We start from the raw sequence: 19,573 nt of genomic DNA, 5'->3' as shown, positions 1-19,573 counted from the left end.
TCTTCTATCTATCTTTGCCTTAACGACAGCTTTGCACACTCTTGGCATTCTCTCAAACAGCTTCATGAGGAATGTTTTTCCAACAGTCTTGAAGGAGTTCCCACATATGCTGAGCACTTGTTGGCTGCACTCTGCGGTCCAACGCATCCAAAACCATCTCAATTGGGTTAAGGTCGGGTGATTGGTCATCTGACGCCAGCTCTGTTACTCGAACTCTGTGAAGCATTTATGTGGGCTGCAATCTGAGTTGCAGTTAACTTTATTGAACTTATCCTCTGCAGCAGAGGTAACTCTGGGTCTTCCTTTCCTGTGGATGTCCTCAAGAGAGCCAGTTTCATCATAGCATAAGGTGGTTTTTGCGACTGCACTTGAAGAAACTCTCTTCTCAGTTCTTGACATTTTCTGCATTGACTGACCATCATGTCTTAAAGTAATGATGGACTGTCGTTTCTTTTTGCTTATTTCAGATGTTCTTGCCATAATATTGACTTGGTCTTTTACCAAATAGGGCTATCTTCTGTATACCACCCCTACCTTGTCACAACACAACTGATTGGCTCAAACGCATTAAGAAGGAAAGAAATTCCACAACTTTTAACAAGGCACACCTGTTAATTTAAATGCATTTCAGGTGACTATCTCATGAAGCTGGTTGAGAGAATGCCACAAATGTGCAATATTGTCATCAAGACAAAGGATGGCTACTTTGAAGAATTTGTTTAACACTTTTTTTTGGTTACTTCATGATTCCATGTGTTATTTCATAGTTTTGATGTCTTCACTATTATTCTACAATGTAGAAAATAGTAAAAATAAAGAACAAATGGGAATGAGTAGGTGTTCTAAAACCTTTGACTGGTACTGTATATATGATATATCTCAACACAGACGGACATCAACTTTTTAACAGGATTTAACAGTCTCACATAGCTGAATTTCATTACTACCAATGTGCAAGATTACTACAAAGGGAAAGTTTGTGTTCTCTCATTGCTACTGTGAGTAATTTCCTCAACTACTGACAGGTGACAGTGAACACTCACACAACAAGAATAATGTGTTGATTTGAGAATGTGTGAATTTGCAATGCAAAAAAGGACTGGTCTTCTTGTTTTTCCTACTTTTAATGCATGACTTAATATCCAAAAAAGGCACAATGTTTAAGACTAGATAATGTTTGAAAACCAAATTCATATGAAAATTAAGCTCAGAAAATCAGAAAGTGAAAAAAATGTTCCTTACTATTCTTGCCGTGGTTTAGCTTTAATTAGAGACTCAACAACTACAGTAGAGGCACACTAGTCTATACGGCACAGCCTAACATGAGTGCTCATTTGATTAGAATCAGTGTCCACCAACCCCCTATTCGAATCTATGGGGTCAGCTCTACTGCTCACTCTCCACTTTGCCACTAACTCCACTTTGCCACTAAACCGCTAACTCCACTTTGCCACTAAACCGCTAACTCCACTTTGCCACTAAACCGCTAACTCCACTTTGCCACTAAACCGCTAACTCCACTTTGCCACTAAACCGCTAACTCCACTTTGCCACTAAACCGCTAACTCCACTAAACCAATAACTGCACTCTGCCACTAAACCAATAACTCCACTTTGCCACTAAACTAATTCCGGCTTGTTGTGTTGTGAATGAGGAGCAGATGGCGGTTGCTTGGTTGACCCGGAGTACCTGACACTCACCCCTGGGAGGAAGGTGAAGAAGTTGTACTTCTGGTTGTTAATGACGTTCCGGGGGTACCTCTGCTCCCTCTTCTCTGGGTGGCCCAGCCACACCGTCCGCGGCCGGAAGTCCCCCATGCCGCAGCACCGAGACCACGGGCAGCACCTGAGGAACACCAGTGTAGTTCATCATTAGGGCTAGTTTCCTGGACACAGGTTAAGCTTACTCCTAGACCTGTACATCACAAAGAGTCTCAGGGTGGTGCAGATGTAGGATCAGTCTTGCCTTTTTATTCATAATGAGTATATGGACAGGGGGGGGGGGGGGGGGGGGGGGCATATCAACACTCCTACTCTGAGATGCTTTTGAACACTGGCCCTAGACTAAAAACAATGCTCAATGAAGAAATTCCAATACAATGCTTTTTAGTCCATGACTAGGAATAATCTGTGTCCGGGAAACTGGCCCTTTTAGAGTTTCTCTCACTGAAATGCCACCACAACAATATGTAAATACTACAGTTGAAGTCAGAAGTTTACATACACCTTAGCCAAATACATTTAAACTCAGTTTTTCACAATTCCTGACATCTAATCCTTGTAAAAAGTCCCTGTCTTAGGTCAGTCAGGATCCCCACTTTATTTTAAGAATGTGAAATGTCAGAATAATAAGAGAGAACGATTTGTTTCAGCTTTTATTTCTTTCATCGCATTCCCATTGGGTCAGAAGTTCACATACATTCAATCAGTATTTGGTAGCATTGCCTTTCAATTGTTTAACTTGGGTCAAACGTTTCAGGTAACCTTCCATAAGCTTCCCACAATAAGTTGGGTGAATTTTGGCCCATTCCTCCTGACAGAGCTGGTGTAATTGAGTCAGGTTTGTATGCCTCCCTGCTCGCACACGCCTTTTCAGTTCTGCCGACAAATTTTCGATAGATGAGATCAGGGCTTTGTGATGGACACTCCAATACCTTGACTCTGTTATTCTTAAGCCATTGGCCACAACTTTGGAAGTATGCTTGGGGTCATTGTCCATTTGGAAGACCCATTTGAGACCAAGCTTTAACTTCTTGACTGATGTCTTGAGATGTTGCTTTAATATATCCACATAATTTTCCTCACTCATGATGCCATCTATTTGGTGAAGTGCACCAGTCCCTCCTGCAGCAAAGCAGCACCCCCACAACATGATACTCCCACCCTGTGCTTCACAGTTGGGATGGTGTTCTTCGGCTTGCAAGCCTCCCCCCTTTTCCTCCAAACATAACGAGGGTCATTATGGCCAAACAGTTCTACTTTTGTTTCATCAGACCAGAGGACATTTCTCCAAAAAGTACAATCTTTGTCCCCATGTGCAGTTGCAAACCGTAGTCTGGCTTTTTTATGGCGGTTTTGGAGCTTGCAGAGCGGCCTTTCAGGTTATGTCGATACAGGACTCGTTTTACAGTGATTATAGATAGTTTTGTACCTGTTTCCTCCAGCATCTTCACAAGATCCTTTGCTGTTATTCTGGGATTGATTTGCACTTTTCGCACCAAACTACATTCATCTTTAGGAGACAGAACGCGTCTCCTTCCTGAGTGGTATAACAGCTGTGTGGTCCCATGGTGTTTATACTTGCGTACTATTGTTTGTACAGATGAACGTGATACCTTCAGGCATTTGGAAATTGCACAATGTAGATGTCCTAACCGACTTGCCACCTACGGTGGTGAGGAATGCTTCAGTCAAGCAATAGGGCCATAGAGGTGGGTCCTGAGTCAGTAAATATTGGCATCATGTGTTAGGCAGCAAGGCCCTAGTTTCATACACCCTTGAACAAAATATTCCACTTCATCTAAACCAGCAGGTAACCTAACCTTATGGCTTGACATGTGTCACAATGTTCAGATCAAATATTGTATACATATTCTAGATACTAATTACTTGGATAATGAATCACTGACTGTGGATGAAGTGAGAAATTTAACCCCTTCTAATTCCAAAAATAGGAAGCTGTGTTCAAATTAGGGCTGACTGCTTGCTACAAATTGGATAAATGCAGAACCTAATTTTTCAAGATATTTAGTATAATGAAGTTACCCTTCCAGATGTGCGAGACAACAACTTCAGAAAAGTCCCCTCTGTATTGGAGTTAGGCGAAAGCATGCATGTCAAAATGATTCATATTGAAATAAAATAAGACATACTGCTCACTTCCACAAAAGATGGAATATGTGAACCAATGAGGTTTACGTTAAGAAGTCAAGCTACAGTAGGCCTACTTTATTTTAAAAAGGAAATATTACATTTCAAGAACACATATGGAGCTCCTCCAAGGAAACGGAGGATAATCCCCTTTAGTGAATTTCAAAAAAATAAAAACAGTGAAACATTAAAAAGTTATCCTTTTTTAGATAAAACTACACTAAATATATTCACGTCACCAAATGATTGATTAAAACACACTGTTTTGCAATGAAAGTCTACAGCAGCCTCAACAGCACTCTGTAGGGTAGCACCATCGTTTAGCCAGAGGAGAACTAGTTTCCGTCCTAGCTCTGGGTACATTGACTTTAATACAAAATCTAGGAGTTTTTTGTGGTTCTCTCCCCCTACCAGACACAGTACTTATGACAACTTCCGGAGGACGCCCTCCAACCTATCAGAGCTCATGCGGCATGAACTGACATATTGTCCACCCAATCAAATGAACAGAGAATTAATCTAGTAATTGAATCAAAGAGAGAGACAATAGTTTACTTTTTTTTTTTTTTTTACAAATGAATTTCTTCAAAAATGAAGGAGAAGCAAGAGAGGAGAGCTAGCTATATTTAGTTGTATTTTTGATTAACTTTCCCGAATGCAGCCAGCTAGTTTAGCCTACTCAAACAGAGAGGAATGCTATGTTAGCTAGTTGGCTAACTAACACAGGAACTCTTCCAAGTCAAGGTAAGCTTTAGGTTTTATCAATTTATTGCCACAGGGGGCCGCCAGTGTAAATCAAATCAAATTTGATTCGTCACATGCGCCCAATACAACAGCCACTTGATTGGATGTTCAGGAGTCTTATGGCTTTGGGGTAGAAGCTGTTTAGTAGCCTCTTGGACCTAGACTTGGAGCTCCGGTACCGCTTGCCGTACGGTAGCAGAGAGAACAGTCTATGACTAGGGTGGCTGAGTCTGACAATTTTTAGGGCTTTCCTCTGACACCGCCTAGTATAGAGGTCCTGGATGGTAGGAAGCTTGGCCCCAGTGATGTACTGGGCCGTACGCACTACCCTCTGTGGTGCCATGCAGTCGGAGGCTGAGCAGTTGCCATACCAGAAAGTGATGCAACCCGTCAGGATGCTCTCGATTGTGCAGCTGTAGAACCTTTTGAGGATCTGAGGACCCATGCAAAATATTTTCAGTCTCCTGAGGGGAAATAGGTTTTGTCGGGTCCTCTTCACGACTGTCTTGGTGTGCTTGGACCATGTTAATTTGTTGGTCGCCAAGGAACTTGAAGCTCTCAACCTGCTCCACTACAGCCCAGACAACGAGAATGGGGGCATTCTCGGTCCTAATTTTCCTGTAGTCCACAATCATCTCCTTGTCTTGATCACATTGAGGGAGAGGTTGTTGTCCGGTCAGGTCATTGACCTCCTTCCTATTGGCTGTCTAGTCATTGTCGGTGTGTCATCGGCAAACTTAATGATGGTGTTGGAGTCGTGCCTGGCCGTGCAGTCATAAGTGAATAGGGAGTACAGGAGTGGACTGAGCATGCACCCCTGAGGGACCCCAGTGCTGAGGATCAGCGTGGCTGGTGTGTTGTTACCTACCCTTATCAACTGCTTGCTGCTGACTGTACTTGCATGATTGTAGTGGATTTACTAATGTGTTTGTTCTAATAAGGCTGTAATGTAACAAAACCTGAAAAAGTCAAGGGGAATGAAGGCTATTCCGTGAGAGAAATTGCAAAGAAACCGAAGATCGCTGCTCCTTTCTACTCCCTTCACAGGAGTAGTACACAGCGTTGTATGAGATCTTCAGTTTCTTGGCAATTTCTCACATGGAATAGCCTTCTGTTCCCAGAACAAGAATAGACTGACGAGTTTCAGAAGAAAGATCTTTGTTTCTGGACATTCTGAGCCTGTAATTGAACCCACAAATGGGCCTATGTATGCCTATGTAGATATATGATTAAAAATCAGCCGTTTCCAGCTACAATAGTCATTTACAACATTAACAATGTCTACACTGTATTTCTGATCAGTTTGATGTTATTTTAATGGACAAAAAATATATATATATATATATATATATATATATATATATATATATATATATATATATATATATAAAAAACAAGGATATTTCTAAGTGATCCCCAAACCTTTGAACAGTAGTAATATATATATATATCACACACACACACACGTAAGAACACCTGCTCTTTCCATGACAGACTGACCAGGTGAATCCAGGTGAAAGCTATGATCCCTTAGTGATGTCACTTGTTAAATCCACTTCAAATCAGTGTTGATGAAGGGGAGGAGACAGGGTAAAGAATGATTTTTAAGCCTTGAGACATGGATTGTGTATGAGTACCATTCAGAGAGGGAATGGGCAATACAAAATATTTAAGTGCCTTTCAATGGGGTATAGGTGCCAGGCTCACCGGTTTGTGTCAAGAACTGCAACGTTGCTGGGTTTTCTACGCTCAACAGTTTCCCATATGTATCAAGAATGGTCCACCACCCAAAGGACATCCAGACAACTTGACACAACTGTGGGAAGCATTGGAGGCAACATGGGCCAGCATTCCTGTGGAACACTTTTGACACCTGGAAGAGTCCATGCCCCAACAAATTGAGGCTGTTCTGAGGGCAAAAGGGGGGTGGGTGCACTCAATATTAGCAAGGTGTTCTTAATGTTTTGTATACTCTGTGTACACTGAACAAAAATTTAACACAACAATTTCAATGATTTTACTGAGTTACAGTTCATAAGGAAATCAGTCAATTGAAATAAATGCATTAAGGGGGAAGGAGGGTGGGGAGTTACTCAGTATTAGGAGGTGTTCCTAATGTTTGGTATACTTAGTGTATATGGTTGCTTATCTTAACTAATTTGCACTTCATTTAAATCTTAACATTGACATGCTCTGACAAGCACCATCTCTGAGATTGACTCTTCAAATCAAATTGTTTTGGTCACACACATGTTTAGCAGATGTTATTGCGGATGTAGCGAAATGCTTCCTGCCTGAGGGGATGATGGGTGCATAAGGGGTGAATAGGGGATGCCCAGACAGGTGTGTAGCCTAGACTTGGGTGGCCTGCATTAGGTTTTACTTTAACATTTGTGCAATTTTATGAGGGCAATATTATCATTGCATATCATATCAGGAAATAGGAGTTACAATTATTATTATATATAAAATGCACTGTGTAATAATAAGTTACATCATCCATATTATGTGTCTATCAATAGATAGTCATGGTGGTTTGCTGTCCCCTAAACCAGGGTTTCCCAAACTCGGTCCTGGGGCCCCCCATGGGTGCATGTTTTTTTTGTATTTTTTGCCTTAGCACAACACAGCTGATTCAAATATCCAACTCATCATCAAGTTTAGATTATTTGAATCAGCTGTGTAGTGCTTGAGCAAAAAACGAAACGTTCAAGGGGCGTGCCCCAGGCCCGAGTTGGGAAACCCTTCCCTAAACAAGTGCTGATTCTTATAGTAAGGCCTGCCCTGTTTGGGCTGGTTCAACGCAATGACACAAAGAATGTCAGTCAACCATGCCACATTACCCCAACTTAATTTGAAACATAATGCGGAGGGTGTTGTTTTTTTATCGGTCTATATGCCAATCTAGTCCCACGGATACTTAATAGGCGATTAATATTGTACTAGCATCGACAGGACGGACAGCACCCGGAATATGGATGATACATATTTCCCTAAACAAGCCCGTCAATTGTTCTTTTAGAAAATAGGTTCGTTTCATCTTGAACGTTTAGAATATACGGTTACAATGGAGATATTCGTCTGTGGGTTTTGAAATCAATTCGTGTTATCAGCCATCGAGCTAAATAACAGCCTAACGTCGCCGTTCTTAACATTTACAGTGTATACAACGTATTTTTTGTTCTTACCCATTCCTGTTTTTATTGTCGTGTCTTTTTTTGTCTCTCACTGGTTGCAAAGCAATATTGTCCGTCATTCCTGCAGCCCCAGCTGACGTTGAAGCCAGACGAAGTCCACCTCGCTGTCTGCGTTCTGGGCGGAGGCTTTTCTGTGTCAGTGGCTGCTTTGGGCTTGCTTCAGCTAGTGCCTTGGCTCTTCTCCATCTTAGCCGATTCCATTTCGCTTTATCAAATGTTAGAATTGGTGTGATGAAATATTATTTAAAAATATGAACCTATAGGCTTTTTCCCATACCATACACATCTCCAAGGGTTTAACATTTGTCGTTTTCTCTTCATTCCAACAGGCCTAGGGGCTTGTCCACTGATCAGATAACTTTAAGCCAGTAGCCTATGTATGCTCCATCTTGCTCTCCATTTCAAGAGACACATTCGAATAGGATACTTTACGATTAGGTTGGATAACCCTATTACGCTAATTTCATTTTACTAACCATCCGAAGACCGCTCTAGGCTTTGATCAGTCACAAAAACAGATTGTTAGAGGGGAGGGGGGGCATTTTTTAATAGACTGCTAGTTGGATGGAGATGTAAATGTATTTATTTGGATGCAAATTGACTTGGGCGCAAATATTCATTCCTGGTACAAAGTGAGATCAGCAACCAAACCAACAACTCCAAGTGTGTGATCAGAAGGAGACGAGATGGAAATCAGGGGTGTGCACGATGCAAATGAAAGAAAAGTAGCAAGAACAGACCCACGTTATCCACAAAGTGCATGCATGCCCAGACAGAACAGAGCATTTTGTTGGCAGGACTGTAACAAACTCTTCATAGACAAAACTAAAGCGATCAACTTCATACAATGAAATAAAAACACTGCAACATCACATGGTTTTCAGAATAAGTCATGGCATGATGGGGACAGAAAACAGAATGCAAACCAAAGTTGGAAAAGTCACCCTGATTTTTATTTTTACAAGACCAGAAAGTAACATTTAGGTGACAAGGAAACTGAAAGGACATAAGACATTTACATTGTAAACCAGCCTAAACAGGCTCAACGTTTCTTCAATTGTAGAGACAACCTCAAAGCAGATATGACATGATTAGATTTTTTTAAACAAAGGCACAACTTGGTAAATGCATTTTAATGGGGAATGTACAAAAGTATTCTAGAGTTCATCTGCGCATTCAGAGTTGTGCAAAGATTCCAGTGATACATTCATTACAACTCAGTAGATGAGGAATGAAAGCATATCTTTGCTTACCCAGAATGTATCAGAGCGAATATACCTTTGAAGGTAGGTGGAGGAAAAACAAATATCTAAATGAGGTAGAGAGTCACCCCCAAACGCTCTGACATGACGTGATATAAATTAACAAAAAGTTTAAGATTCAACGGTTGATAAAATAATGTATAGTAGATTTGCACGTTCATCAATCAATGGAGAGAAGTATTGAAATATGTCACTTAAAAAGGTTGGCAATTGAGTGGAATATTGAGTCAAATTCTGAAGTCAACATTTCCAAGTCCTCAAAGTAAGAAATGACAAATCAGTGATGTGCCCGCTCTAATATGACCACCAAGGTAAACAAAGTCAAGCTGGATGGTTTTGAAATGTAGCCATCGAAATTATAAGCTTAACAAAACGTGAAGAAATTTAAAGTGCAGGTATGATTGAGAGAATTCTACTTTATATGGTTGCCCCCCAAATTGCATCATATACACATATGGTGCACTACCTTCAGCCAGGGCAAAAGTAGTGCACTAGGGAATACCGTGTCATTTAAAACACACCCATATCCTTCAGAAAACAACCCACCGAAAGACGCAGAAGCTCTGCTGGTCGGCAAAGGTTAATGGAAGCAAAAATTAAACAATAATGAACAGATCTTTGTAAATATGAGTGTGGGGAAAAAAAGCACAATATGCTACATGGACAAACAGTATCAGTCAAAAGTAACCATTACAATCTTGTGGTGCTTAAAAAAAAAATAAGACAATAGAGCAACAATTCCAATTCTAGCTAGGCACTTGGCATGAGGTTTTTCAGTTTTAGAGAGAAAGGCAAAGAAATGACTGTCTCAACATATGTAACGTATCTGAAAAAAGTATTAACCTCCAAAATGGACAACTGAGCAAATCAGTAAGCCTATCTGGATCAAACAAAAGTACATGACACCTGACAGAACTCTCAGTAGACCACCTCAGAGCATCTCCAAAAGATTCCCTCAAACATCGGGATAAATTGTTGGCCATCACAAACTTCCTAAAATGTATTGCACACAATAGGAGTGCCAAATAGTTATGTACTGTGCAGAGGAATCAGAATAACTCCTTGTTTATCGGCACTAAAACAATGGTGTACACAGTCATAAACTGAAGATTTTCTAACACTAGACAAAATCATTCAAAGTACAGGTTCTTCCATCGGGGAGGGAGACATTCTGAATCAAAGCAGTTTCAGGTAAGCCAGACATTCAACTTCTGGATACAAAACTAAAAAAGGTCACGCACAGAAATACCTGCATATATTGAGAAAAAATAAACAGTAAATACAACTATAGTAGTTATATCTAGTTCAACTAAATACAACAGTTAAGGGATGAATTGTTCAAATGAAAGGTTAGTGAAGAGCTGCATCGTTTAATTTACTGAGAGTTTCAAATAGGCTTTGCAAAAACCAGAAATCTTCAGCAAGGGTTAAGGATTATCTCCTAAAAGTGTTGGAATAGCTCATGTTTATTGTACCTGGACCTAGTGGCAAATTTTAGCCAACATTGCTACTATGAACATTCAAAAATCTGCACACAATCAATGAAAAAAAAACAAAAAAAACTAGGCAATACCGATAAAACTGCCTTCTCCCATTTCAAAACTAGTTCACTGCAATTTTCCCTTCCTCCATGAAATGTGGGAACTGAGATTTGGCCACACTCTCTGAGCCATTCTTCTCAATCTCTGCCATGGTGGCAGGCAGGCCAGAGTGGGACCCATCCATTTCCATCAGGCCTCCAGTCGAATGGAACAGAGGACCACCAGCCAGGCTACCAGGCATACCACCATTTTGGATCACAGAGATCTCGTTAGTCTTCATGGACAAGCCGTTGGTGAAAGCAGCAGCATACTGGTTCCACAGAGACTGGTCGAAGTTCATTGGCTGAGGATCCAGTTCCTTGGGAGGTGGCATTATGTTGCCAGACTCTGAGCTCATGGCCATCAGGGCCATGGGGTTGTCCAGAGAGAGGCGCTGGCCACGCCTCACAGAGCTGTTCCACATGTGAGTTGTAACATGGACCTAAAACAATTATACATATTAGAATATAATTTTTTTTGCCAATGTTCATAAAATCATGATCCAGAATGGATTACTACAGAAAATTACTTTAAAATACCTCCTTTTTGTTGCATATACATTACAAAAGTATCATACCAGACCACAGAGTCCATGAAAGATTAAGGCTTTTACAACATTTCTCTTCTATGAAAGAACCTTACCTTGAGGTTGCCTCTAGTGGTGAAGGCCCTGCCACAGACGGTGCAGCCGAAGGGCTTCTCTCCAGTGTGGGTCCTCTCATGAATCTGCAGGGCACTGGCAGAGGAGAAGTTTTTGCCACAGGAGTTACACAGGTGCTGCTTGCTGGATCTACGGGGAGCACTTGAGCTATCCCTTGGCTGCCCTCCTGCTCCCTGAGGCATCTGGGAGCCAAATAGAGAGCTCATGCCCATGGAGCTCTCTGGGGGAATCTGCATCTCCAATTGGACCAGACTGGAGGGCACCCTCAGGAAAGGAGGCAAATGGCTGGGAGCTGTTGAGAAGGAGAAGATTCCAGTTAATAAACAATACTCCCAGATTACTCCCTAGTCAACCTACACTTAAAACCCTAAAGAGAATACCATTGATTTATAATACAGCACATTCTAAACAAAGTTGTTTAAACACTTACCATACTCTCCATTAGTGAAGTACAGGCCAGGCTCTTCTTTTATGGTTTTTGGGGTGAAGCTGGGTGCCGTCAGGTCCAGAGCCCCATTGGACTCACTGGCATCCTGAGAGCCGCTGTCAGAGTCTGGTCTAGGCCTGTTCCGAGTGTAATCCTCAGGGAAGGCTAACTCGGGGGACTTTGACTTGCTGCTTCCCACATGGCTGTTGACTGGGGATGAGGAGTGGAAGGAGACAGGGTCTGAGACGGTGGGGCTGCGGCCGCTCTGGTACTCTTGCTCCCGGAGGCTCTCGGAGGCTGAGGTGGACTCTTTGGGGGGCACTCCATTGCTCTCTGAAGCGGTGCTGCTTTGGTGCTGCAGGTTGAGAGATGAGGTGAGGTTCTTCATGTGGTTCTCCAGTGCCGCTATGCTGGAGAACACAGAGGATTGAGGGGCCTGATGGGGTTGGTGCGGTTCCTCAGACGCAGATGGTGGGAGAGAATCTGAGGTTTTGCTTGGTTTCTCCTGAGAGTCAAGCTCTGTGTATTGGTCTTCCATGCTCTCAAAGCCGTTGAAGTCCATGGACTTCTCGTCGGGCAGAGGGGAGTTCATTTCTTCAGAGGCCTCTAACTGAGTCTCTGGCATGGGGGTGTTGGGGATCTGGCCTCCCATGTGCATGCGGATGTGCTGCTGGAGAACCACAGCATTGGTGAACTTCTTCTGGCAGATGGGGCAGGAGTGTTGCATCTTGAGGGGCGTGTTGGCCCGATGGACACTGTAATGAGCTTTGAGGTTGCCCTTGGTGGAGAAGGCACGGCCGCAGATCTTACACTTGTAGGGCCGCTCACCCGTGTGTGTACGGTAATGCATCTTCAGGGAGCTTTGGCAGCTGAGCACTCTGTGGCAGATGTAGCACTCGTTTGGGTCATTGGTCCTCTTCTCCAGCCCATCCACCATCTGCTGTAATTTGGCCGTTTCAGAGCCTTCATGGTCGCCGGGAGGGTCTTTGCCGTTCATGTGATGCAGCGCTCCCATTAGCTCGTTAGATACCTGGTGGTGCTGATCAGAGCCCATTTCGTGATTGAACGCGTTTGAGGAAATTGATGCTCCGTCACTTCCTGATGATGCCGGTCTTTGGGAGAACGGGTCGCTCTTGAAACCCTCAAACGAAGGCTTGAACCCCTGCAGTGCTGATGGGTGGAAACCTGGAGATGGGATGCCAAGCATTGGCTTCATGTCCACCATGTTGGATTCTTCAATTGGCATTGACATGCCATACGGAATGCCGCTGCTGGTGGGAATGTTGTCAAGGTGTTCTGGCACAGGGTGTGGGTTCATCCTGATGTGAGGGTACTTCTCCTTGTGTCTCTGGAAATGCACTTTAAGGTTTCCTTTGGTTGTGAAGCGGTTTCCGCAGATGTTACATTTAAATGGTCTTTCTCCAGTGTGCGAGCGCAAATGGATCTGGAGCCCGCTGTCGTTCCCAAAGGTTTTCCCACAGTACTTACACTTGTGCTTGTACATGCTGTCGCAACCAGACCCGTTTTTAGACTCCGGCATGTTTGGGATCTTGCTCTTTACTTTCTTAGAGTGATCCATCCCTAACGAGAGGCCAGTGAAGGGACTTTGAAAGGCCTTGGAGCCTGGTGATTGAGGCAGTAACACTGGTAGGCGGTTGGCCAGGTCTGGAAGCCCCTTCAACATATCAGCTTTGGAGGGCATTGGCCCCAGTCCTCCAGCCAGTGAGGTGGGGTTGCTGTTGGACTGGGGTAGTTTGCCCTGTTTGAGGGACTCTATCGAGAGACTCTGGCGGCTAGTCCTCTTACTGATCAGGGCTGCTGCAGCAGAGAGCTGCTGAGAGAGGTGAGCTCCTAGGGCTTTAAGAGGGTCAACTGCTGCCCCATTGACAGAGTGGAGGCTCTGTGGAGCCATCATGGCCACCTGGATACGGATCTGCTCAGTCAGGTGGATCTGTTGGATCTGCTGCTGTTGAAGAGCCACCAGCTGTTCCAGGATCATGGGGATGGCTTGCAAGGCCTCCTGGGATGTCTGTGCAGACCTGCGGTTGTTCAAACCAACGTTCGATGAATGCTGAGTGACGGCCACTTTGGTGCCAGGCATGGACTCCAAGGTGACATTTGAATCTTGGAGTTTGGATGAGGTCTGGCTCTGGTGGTGACTAATTTCAGGCCTGGGACTGTCAGACATCTCTACCTGGTCTTGTTTGGGTGGTTGTTCCGCACCATTTATTTTAGGTTCTTCCTCGTCATCCATCCTTTCCATAGACTCTGCTTTGGACTTTGATAGACAATTACTTCTGGGCTGGCAGTCCCTGTGGTCATTCTGGAAGTCACCAGGGGAGTCTCCTTGTGAGACCTCCGCTGGTACTTCTCTCCCCTCGCCATCTTTCACAATGACTGCCTCGTGACTTTTAGTGCAATTATTCTGATGTTCGAGAAATTCAACCTCGTTGAAAAATTCAGCACCACATTTGGTGCAGACCTTTGCTGTGTCCATTCGAAACCTCTTCACCTCATTTCCAACCTCTTCAGTTTGACCATCTTGTAGAACCCCTGTAATGAAAATAAGTAGGGAAATCTCAGGTTAAAACCATTAAATAACAACCAACTAAAGTCAAAGTATAAATTCATTACAGTCTGAATATAAATTAAGTCTTAGTCTGTTATTAATGTCAAGTCTGTATATAAATTCAATTCAAGCAATTATTTATATACTGTACTTTAATTTCAGTCACACACACAAATGCATTTTAAATATACTAAAGGTTGCATTCAAATACTGCAATAACTAATGGGCCTCATCTACAAAAGAAAGTCTGCTTTTGTTGGGCAAAGCTTGAATCAAAGCTCTACATTCACGAAAGGCATTTCATCAGATTTTCAGTCAATGCATTGCGAACATGAGGGTTTAGTGCAATTTGGGCTCAGTGCACAACTGGCCCAGCAGAGGGCAACATCCGACTTGAGACAAAAACAGGGGCAACCTGGCTATACTGAAACTAATTTCGATGTAGAAACTGAAATGCATTCCTATAGCCAATCCTTATAATAAAGTATAATTGCTAAAATGTTAACCCATACCATATTGTATGGGCCTGTAATAACCAGCCCGAATTTGCCACAATAATGAAAGAATCGTTAGTAACGTATGAACTGCTCCAGAATCTGTTTTCAGCGGCAGAGAAGAGACACGTCATAGTTCCACTCATCGTCGACATCGCTAACGCACTGATACAGGGGCAGGTCAAGTGTTAACTATTAAACAATATTGTCTACATAACCGGCACTTAAATGTAATTCACAACCAATTCTATAGAAATGACATATGCGTATGCCCAGTCAGGGCAATATCTTCACACCAGTTGAATTGTCTAACTTTCACACCCAGAAAAGATCAGGGGAAATCGCCCGCATATCAACATCTCATTTACATGCAGTGTAAATTCGAGCAACTTCTAGCAAAATGGAACACGTGAACCGGTATCAATCCTAAAGTGATAATTTTAAGTGTGTCTGCCCACCCGAGGCAATTTAACAACCAGTCGCATACTCAAATGCTAATGTACTCGACTGAGAGGGAGGGGAAGGGAGGAGGCGAGGGGGTGTAGACCGCCTGTCTGCATTCTTCCAACGCAATTGTTGCTGGATTTGCTAATCGCTCAGTGGGGAGGGTGAAAGTTGCAAATGGCATTGTAGGTAGACTATTCAGAATCCGTTCATTGTCAAAGAAGTTGCCAATGTTGCAGTGCATAATAACACAGTAGGCAGCGGGAGGAGAACGTTACCTTATCAATCACTATGCAAAAGTGGTCGATTATGACAAGCAGCAATGAACCCCCAACAACCCGCAAAATTAGGGAAAAACAAGTTTAAAAAAAAAACTATTTCGATTTAAGTCGGGATATGAAATTATATCAAACAAAACAAAGATCAGAAAAGATTGACTTCACAACGTGTCCCTTTATGACCACTTGGTGGCGCATAAATTCTATCAGATCACCTGGTCTTATAGTTCAATATGGCACAAGGTGAAACCACACAGGGGTTGCCAGTTAAAATGAATGTACGTTGATACATTGTATCAAACAGAACATAGAGCTATTCTCTGATCAAAGAACACATGCACTCTCCCAATCAAAGCGGTCTACGTGTACGTGGCATTAGTAGGCGATAATCATTCATAAAAGGTGATGTTCATTACTATAGCAACACAAACCGCACCCCCACCCCTTGCTTGCCTACAAACCTACCACTACAGGTCCGTCCATCCCCCCACCTCTCCACATATGTAGGAAAGAAAACAGTCATGCGTTAAACTGGGGGATTTATTGCTTTCAGGTCAGCTTACTCCCGAGTCACAATTCATACTGTCCGACACTTTTGTTGTTGTTAAATGCCACATAACACACTACATCATATTCCATATACACCTACCTAATGATGTAAAGCTACCTACAGAGCAAGTATATTAGTAGGCTATTCAGACACCACATGCAATCAAATCTAATGCCCTAAATGGAGTTAAATTAGGCCTACGTAAAAAATAAACAAATCATAAGACGTGCAACTGGTTCTAAAAGATAGCCAACCAAACAATCAGATACTCATATCCTACAACAATCACGTTAGTGATATTCAGCCAGATGTTCCTGTTTAGTATTTCATAGGTAACATTATAGAAAATCAACTGAAGTTTAAAGAAAAGTTAAAAGGCAATGTCGTTTAGAGTGGGCTTCTGGTTCACTGACAAAAACGAAATCGATTCATCAAATTGGTCAAATGTTTGCAGTTAAGAAACTCATATGTATCCTATTTTTGCAACAAACAAAACAAAAACAGTTGAAAACAAACTCGTAAGTTTATTCATGAAAAAGCGTGGTCGGTTCCAAGGGTCATGATCCAGCCAGGTCAACGTGCGAGGAGAAACAATGTATCACCTTCCAATTAGAATGTTGATATCTTGCAACATTGTATAAATATTACCCTGCGCGACTCCTTCTAAAAGTATTTTATCAGTACAAAAACTCACCCTTTTCTGACGAACCGGGATCATCGGAATTAATTTGCTGTGGTTTAGCTTGCTTACGCCTCGACATGGTGCAAACATCGGGAACAAACAGTAACACAATTTTCTTCCCTTCTTTACAAATTCTTCGGGTTGTAAAATTAGCTCCTCAAGTAGAAATGCGCATGTCAACGTAATTATTAGTATCAATAATGCATTGCGATGTATCATGGTCCTCTGACAGCTGATTGGCTCCAGTCCAAGTGCTTACACATTATTCAAATAGGGCCCATTGATGAGAAAAGCAGTGCCATAAGGGGGCGTGAGATGCGATACTAGTAGATAGACGGTGATGGAGGGAGGGAGGGAGGTACAGGAGATACAGATCTAAACCTACCTTATCTGCCATACTTTATCTATGGAAATATTGTCACTTGGATAATCATAATAATATCATTCAACTCCAAAAGTTTGTTTAGAGTACTCATTAGAACAGTATATTTCATAATGTAGAACCATTTTAAATACCTTTGATAAAAAATGATTCCCATGCAGACATGTTGGTTCATATTAATCTGTCCTTTTCTTCCAACATGCAGTCAAATATATTATTTCTGATCCATTAACCCTGCATGCTATCCTTTGCATGTGATCTAGTTGCGCTAAATATAAAATTATTGTGAAAATGTCCCCCCAAAAATGTATTAAGATCATTCATTAAAGTATTTACATTATCATTTAAAAAATGTATTTACCAATTACTCCCATGGGCTCCCGAGTGGTGCAGCGGTCTAAGTGAAAACCAAATCAAACTTTATTTGTCACATGCCCTGACTACAACAAGTGTAGACCTTACCGTGAAATGCTTACTTACAAGCCCTCAACCAACAGTGCAGTTCAAGAAGGCACTGCATCTCAGTGCTAGAGGCGTCACTACAGACCCTGGTTCGATTCCAGGCTGTATCACAAACGCCCGTGATTGGGAGTCCCATAGGGCGGCGCACAATTGTCACAGCGTCGTCCGTGTTAGGGTTTGGCTGGGGTAGGCTGTCAATGTTAAGAATTTGTTCTTAACTGACTTGCCTAGTTAAATAAAGGTTAAATAAATAAAAAAATACCAATAACTTTAGGGAAAGTATTTCTGGTTACTGAAATATAGTTTGTATCATTATTCAAATCATTAAAATTGGTTTAAATCACATGCAAGAGGAGTACAGACAGACAACAGACTCTTTGGCCCAGAGTCCATTAACTCTGACTTTCCATCATAATAGTCAGGGTCAAGACCCCTACTATCCAGAAACTGTAATATCATTGTAGGTGTGGTGAACCATACTGCTATGATGACTAAAATGCTATAATGTACAGTATTTTGGGGAAAAGTCTTTGAGCAGTATATACTTTGTTTGTGTGCCGTTGAGGACGGCCCATAATAATATCTGGAACAGCGCTAATGGAATGGTATCAAACACATGGAAACCATGTTTGAAACCATTCCACTAAGTCCGCTCCAGCCATTACCACGAGCCCGTCCTCCCTAATTAAGGTGCCACCAACCTCCTGTGATCCAGATGGTAAAAAAATACATGTGATCTACAATCCCCTTTCAAAAACTCAAACACATTGTCAGAGCTGCAATCCTTAAAGCTCTTTCCAACAACAAATAACCATTGTCTGGAAATTTCTATGGTCTCCCTCAAATTCAAGATTCACTCTGATTTACACATTATTTACTGTAATTCAACTTGATTATCCTTCAAGGAAAAATGCATAGCTTTGGATGTAAAATTAACATATTTCTCTTTGTCATTAGACCATGTGAGTTCTGGTAAATTGTCAATGTGGTAAAGAATGTATTGCCCACTGAACTCATAAAAGGATAGGCCAACCTATTTTACCTACTCAAACCCCCTTCCCACTGCCAGCCATCTTCAAAAAAAGGAGACTGCTCTAAAATAAACGGGATGGGGGTATTCAAAGCAAAAATGCTTAAATAAGTAAGGACATGAGTAAGTATCTCTGTCCCAGATTTCAGACCACCCGATTACCCTCCATATCGTCGTGTATGGTGGGAGGTGTTCAAGGCTTCCATGCACTATGGACATGGAATTGATTCCATTCAGTAGAAAGACGACAACAAATCAAACAGCTAAGAGGCACATACAAACTTTAGCCACGGCAGAGAGAAATAGATATGCATTTTTCCTTGAAGGATAGTAAAGTTGATTTACAGTATAGAACATGTTAATCAGAGTGAAATTTTAATTTGACGGAGACCATAGAAATTCACTAAGTCTATGGTTATTTACTGTTTCTGTAACAACTGTCTGATGAACGGGAGAAAAAACATGTCTTTGTCGTTGACTGAGAGACAAAGAAAAGTCCATACAGGTACATCCAGAAAAACAAAAGTATTTTACTTAGGGACTGACTGAAGGTGAAAAAGAAGGGAGTGTTGTCTAGACGCTTTATAGCCCCAATAAGAAAACTATGCTTGAATACACTCTGTTTCTGTTGCGTTCAAATGAAACAATTCAAAACTGTTGGCTTTTGTGTCATAAATCTGAAATGGTGGGAACCAAAGGGACGCTAACAAAAAATACAACATTTCATTATGAATTTAACAATAAACATGCATCCCTAAGCCATTGCATTGCTCTCAACTGTAAGCACCAGAAGCATCAACACCATAAGAAAAGTAAAACTTTCTTTAGCTCAATATTTGATGTACTTATTTGACTAGGATATACAAAATAATGAGAGCAAAAATAAATACATCTACTGAAATGACTTTAACGATTATTCTTTGACCACATTACAGTTTTGT

The 19,573-nt window shown here is 41.9% G+C and overlaps 2 protein-coding genes across 2 annotated transcripts in view; both read right to left on the bottom strand.

Moving 5' to 3' along the window:
* LOC110532617 (probable phospholipid-transporting ATPase IIA) overlaps positions 1 to 8,171 on the bottom strand; it is a 41,884-nt gene extending 33,713 nt beyond the window's left edge. Inside the window, exons 1-2 of the mRNA XM_021616670.2 lie at positions 7,803 to 8,171; positions 1,702 to 1,846 (exon numbers count right to left, since the gene is read on the bottom strand). Coding sequence (XP_021472345.2) covers positions 1,702 to 1,846; positions 7,803 to 7,870 — 213 coding nt within the window. The 5' untranslated portion in view covers positions 7,871 to 8,171. The remainder of the gene's footprint in view (positions 1 to 1,701; positions 1,847 to 7,802) is intronic.
* Positions 8,172 to 8,742: 571 nt separating this feature from the next.
* sall4 (spalt-like transcription factor 4) lies at positions 8,743 to 16,964 on the bottom strand. Its single transcript, XM_021616669.2, has 4 exons — positions 16,771 to 16,964; positions 11,745 to 14,294; positions 11,296 to 11,606; positions 8,743 to 11,095 (listed from the first exon to the last, which is right to left on the bottom strand). Exons 1-4 carry the CDS (start codon positions 16,835 to 16,837, stop codon positions 10,676 to 10,678), a joined length of 3,348 nt encoding a protein of 1,115 aa, XP_021472344.1. The 5' UTR covers positions 16,838 to 16,964; the 3' UTR covers positions 8,743 to 10,675.
* Between the last annotated feature and the right edge of the window lie 2,609 nt (positions 16,965 to 19,573).

The sequence above is a fragment of the Oncorhynchus mykiss genome, chromosome 9, assembly GCF_013265735.2.
Source record: "Oncorhynchus mykiss isolate Arlee chromosome 9, USDA_OmykA_1.1, whole genome shotgun sequence".
NCBI lineage: Eukaryota > Metazoa > Chordata > Actinopteri > Salmoniformes > Salmonidae > Oncorhynchus > Oncorhynchus mykiss.
Note: the sequence above shows the minus strand (reverse complement) of the source record. Positions and strands in the feature narration are given on the sequence as shown.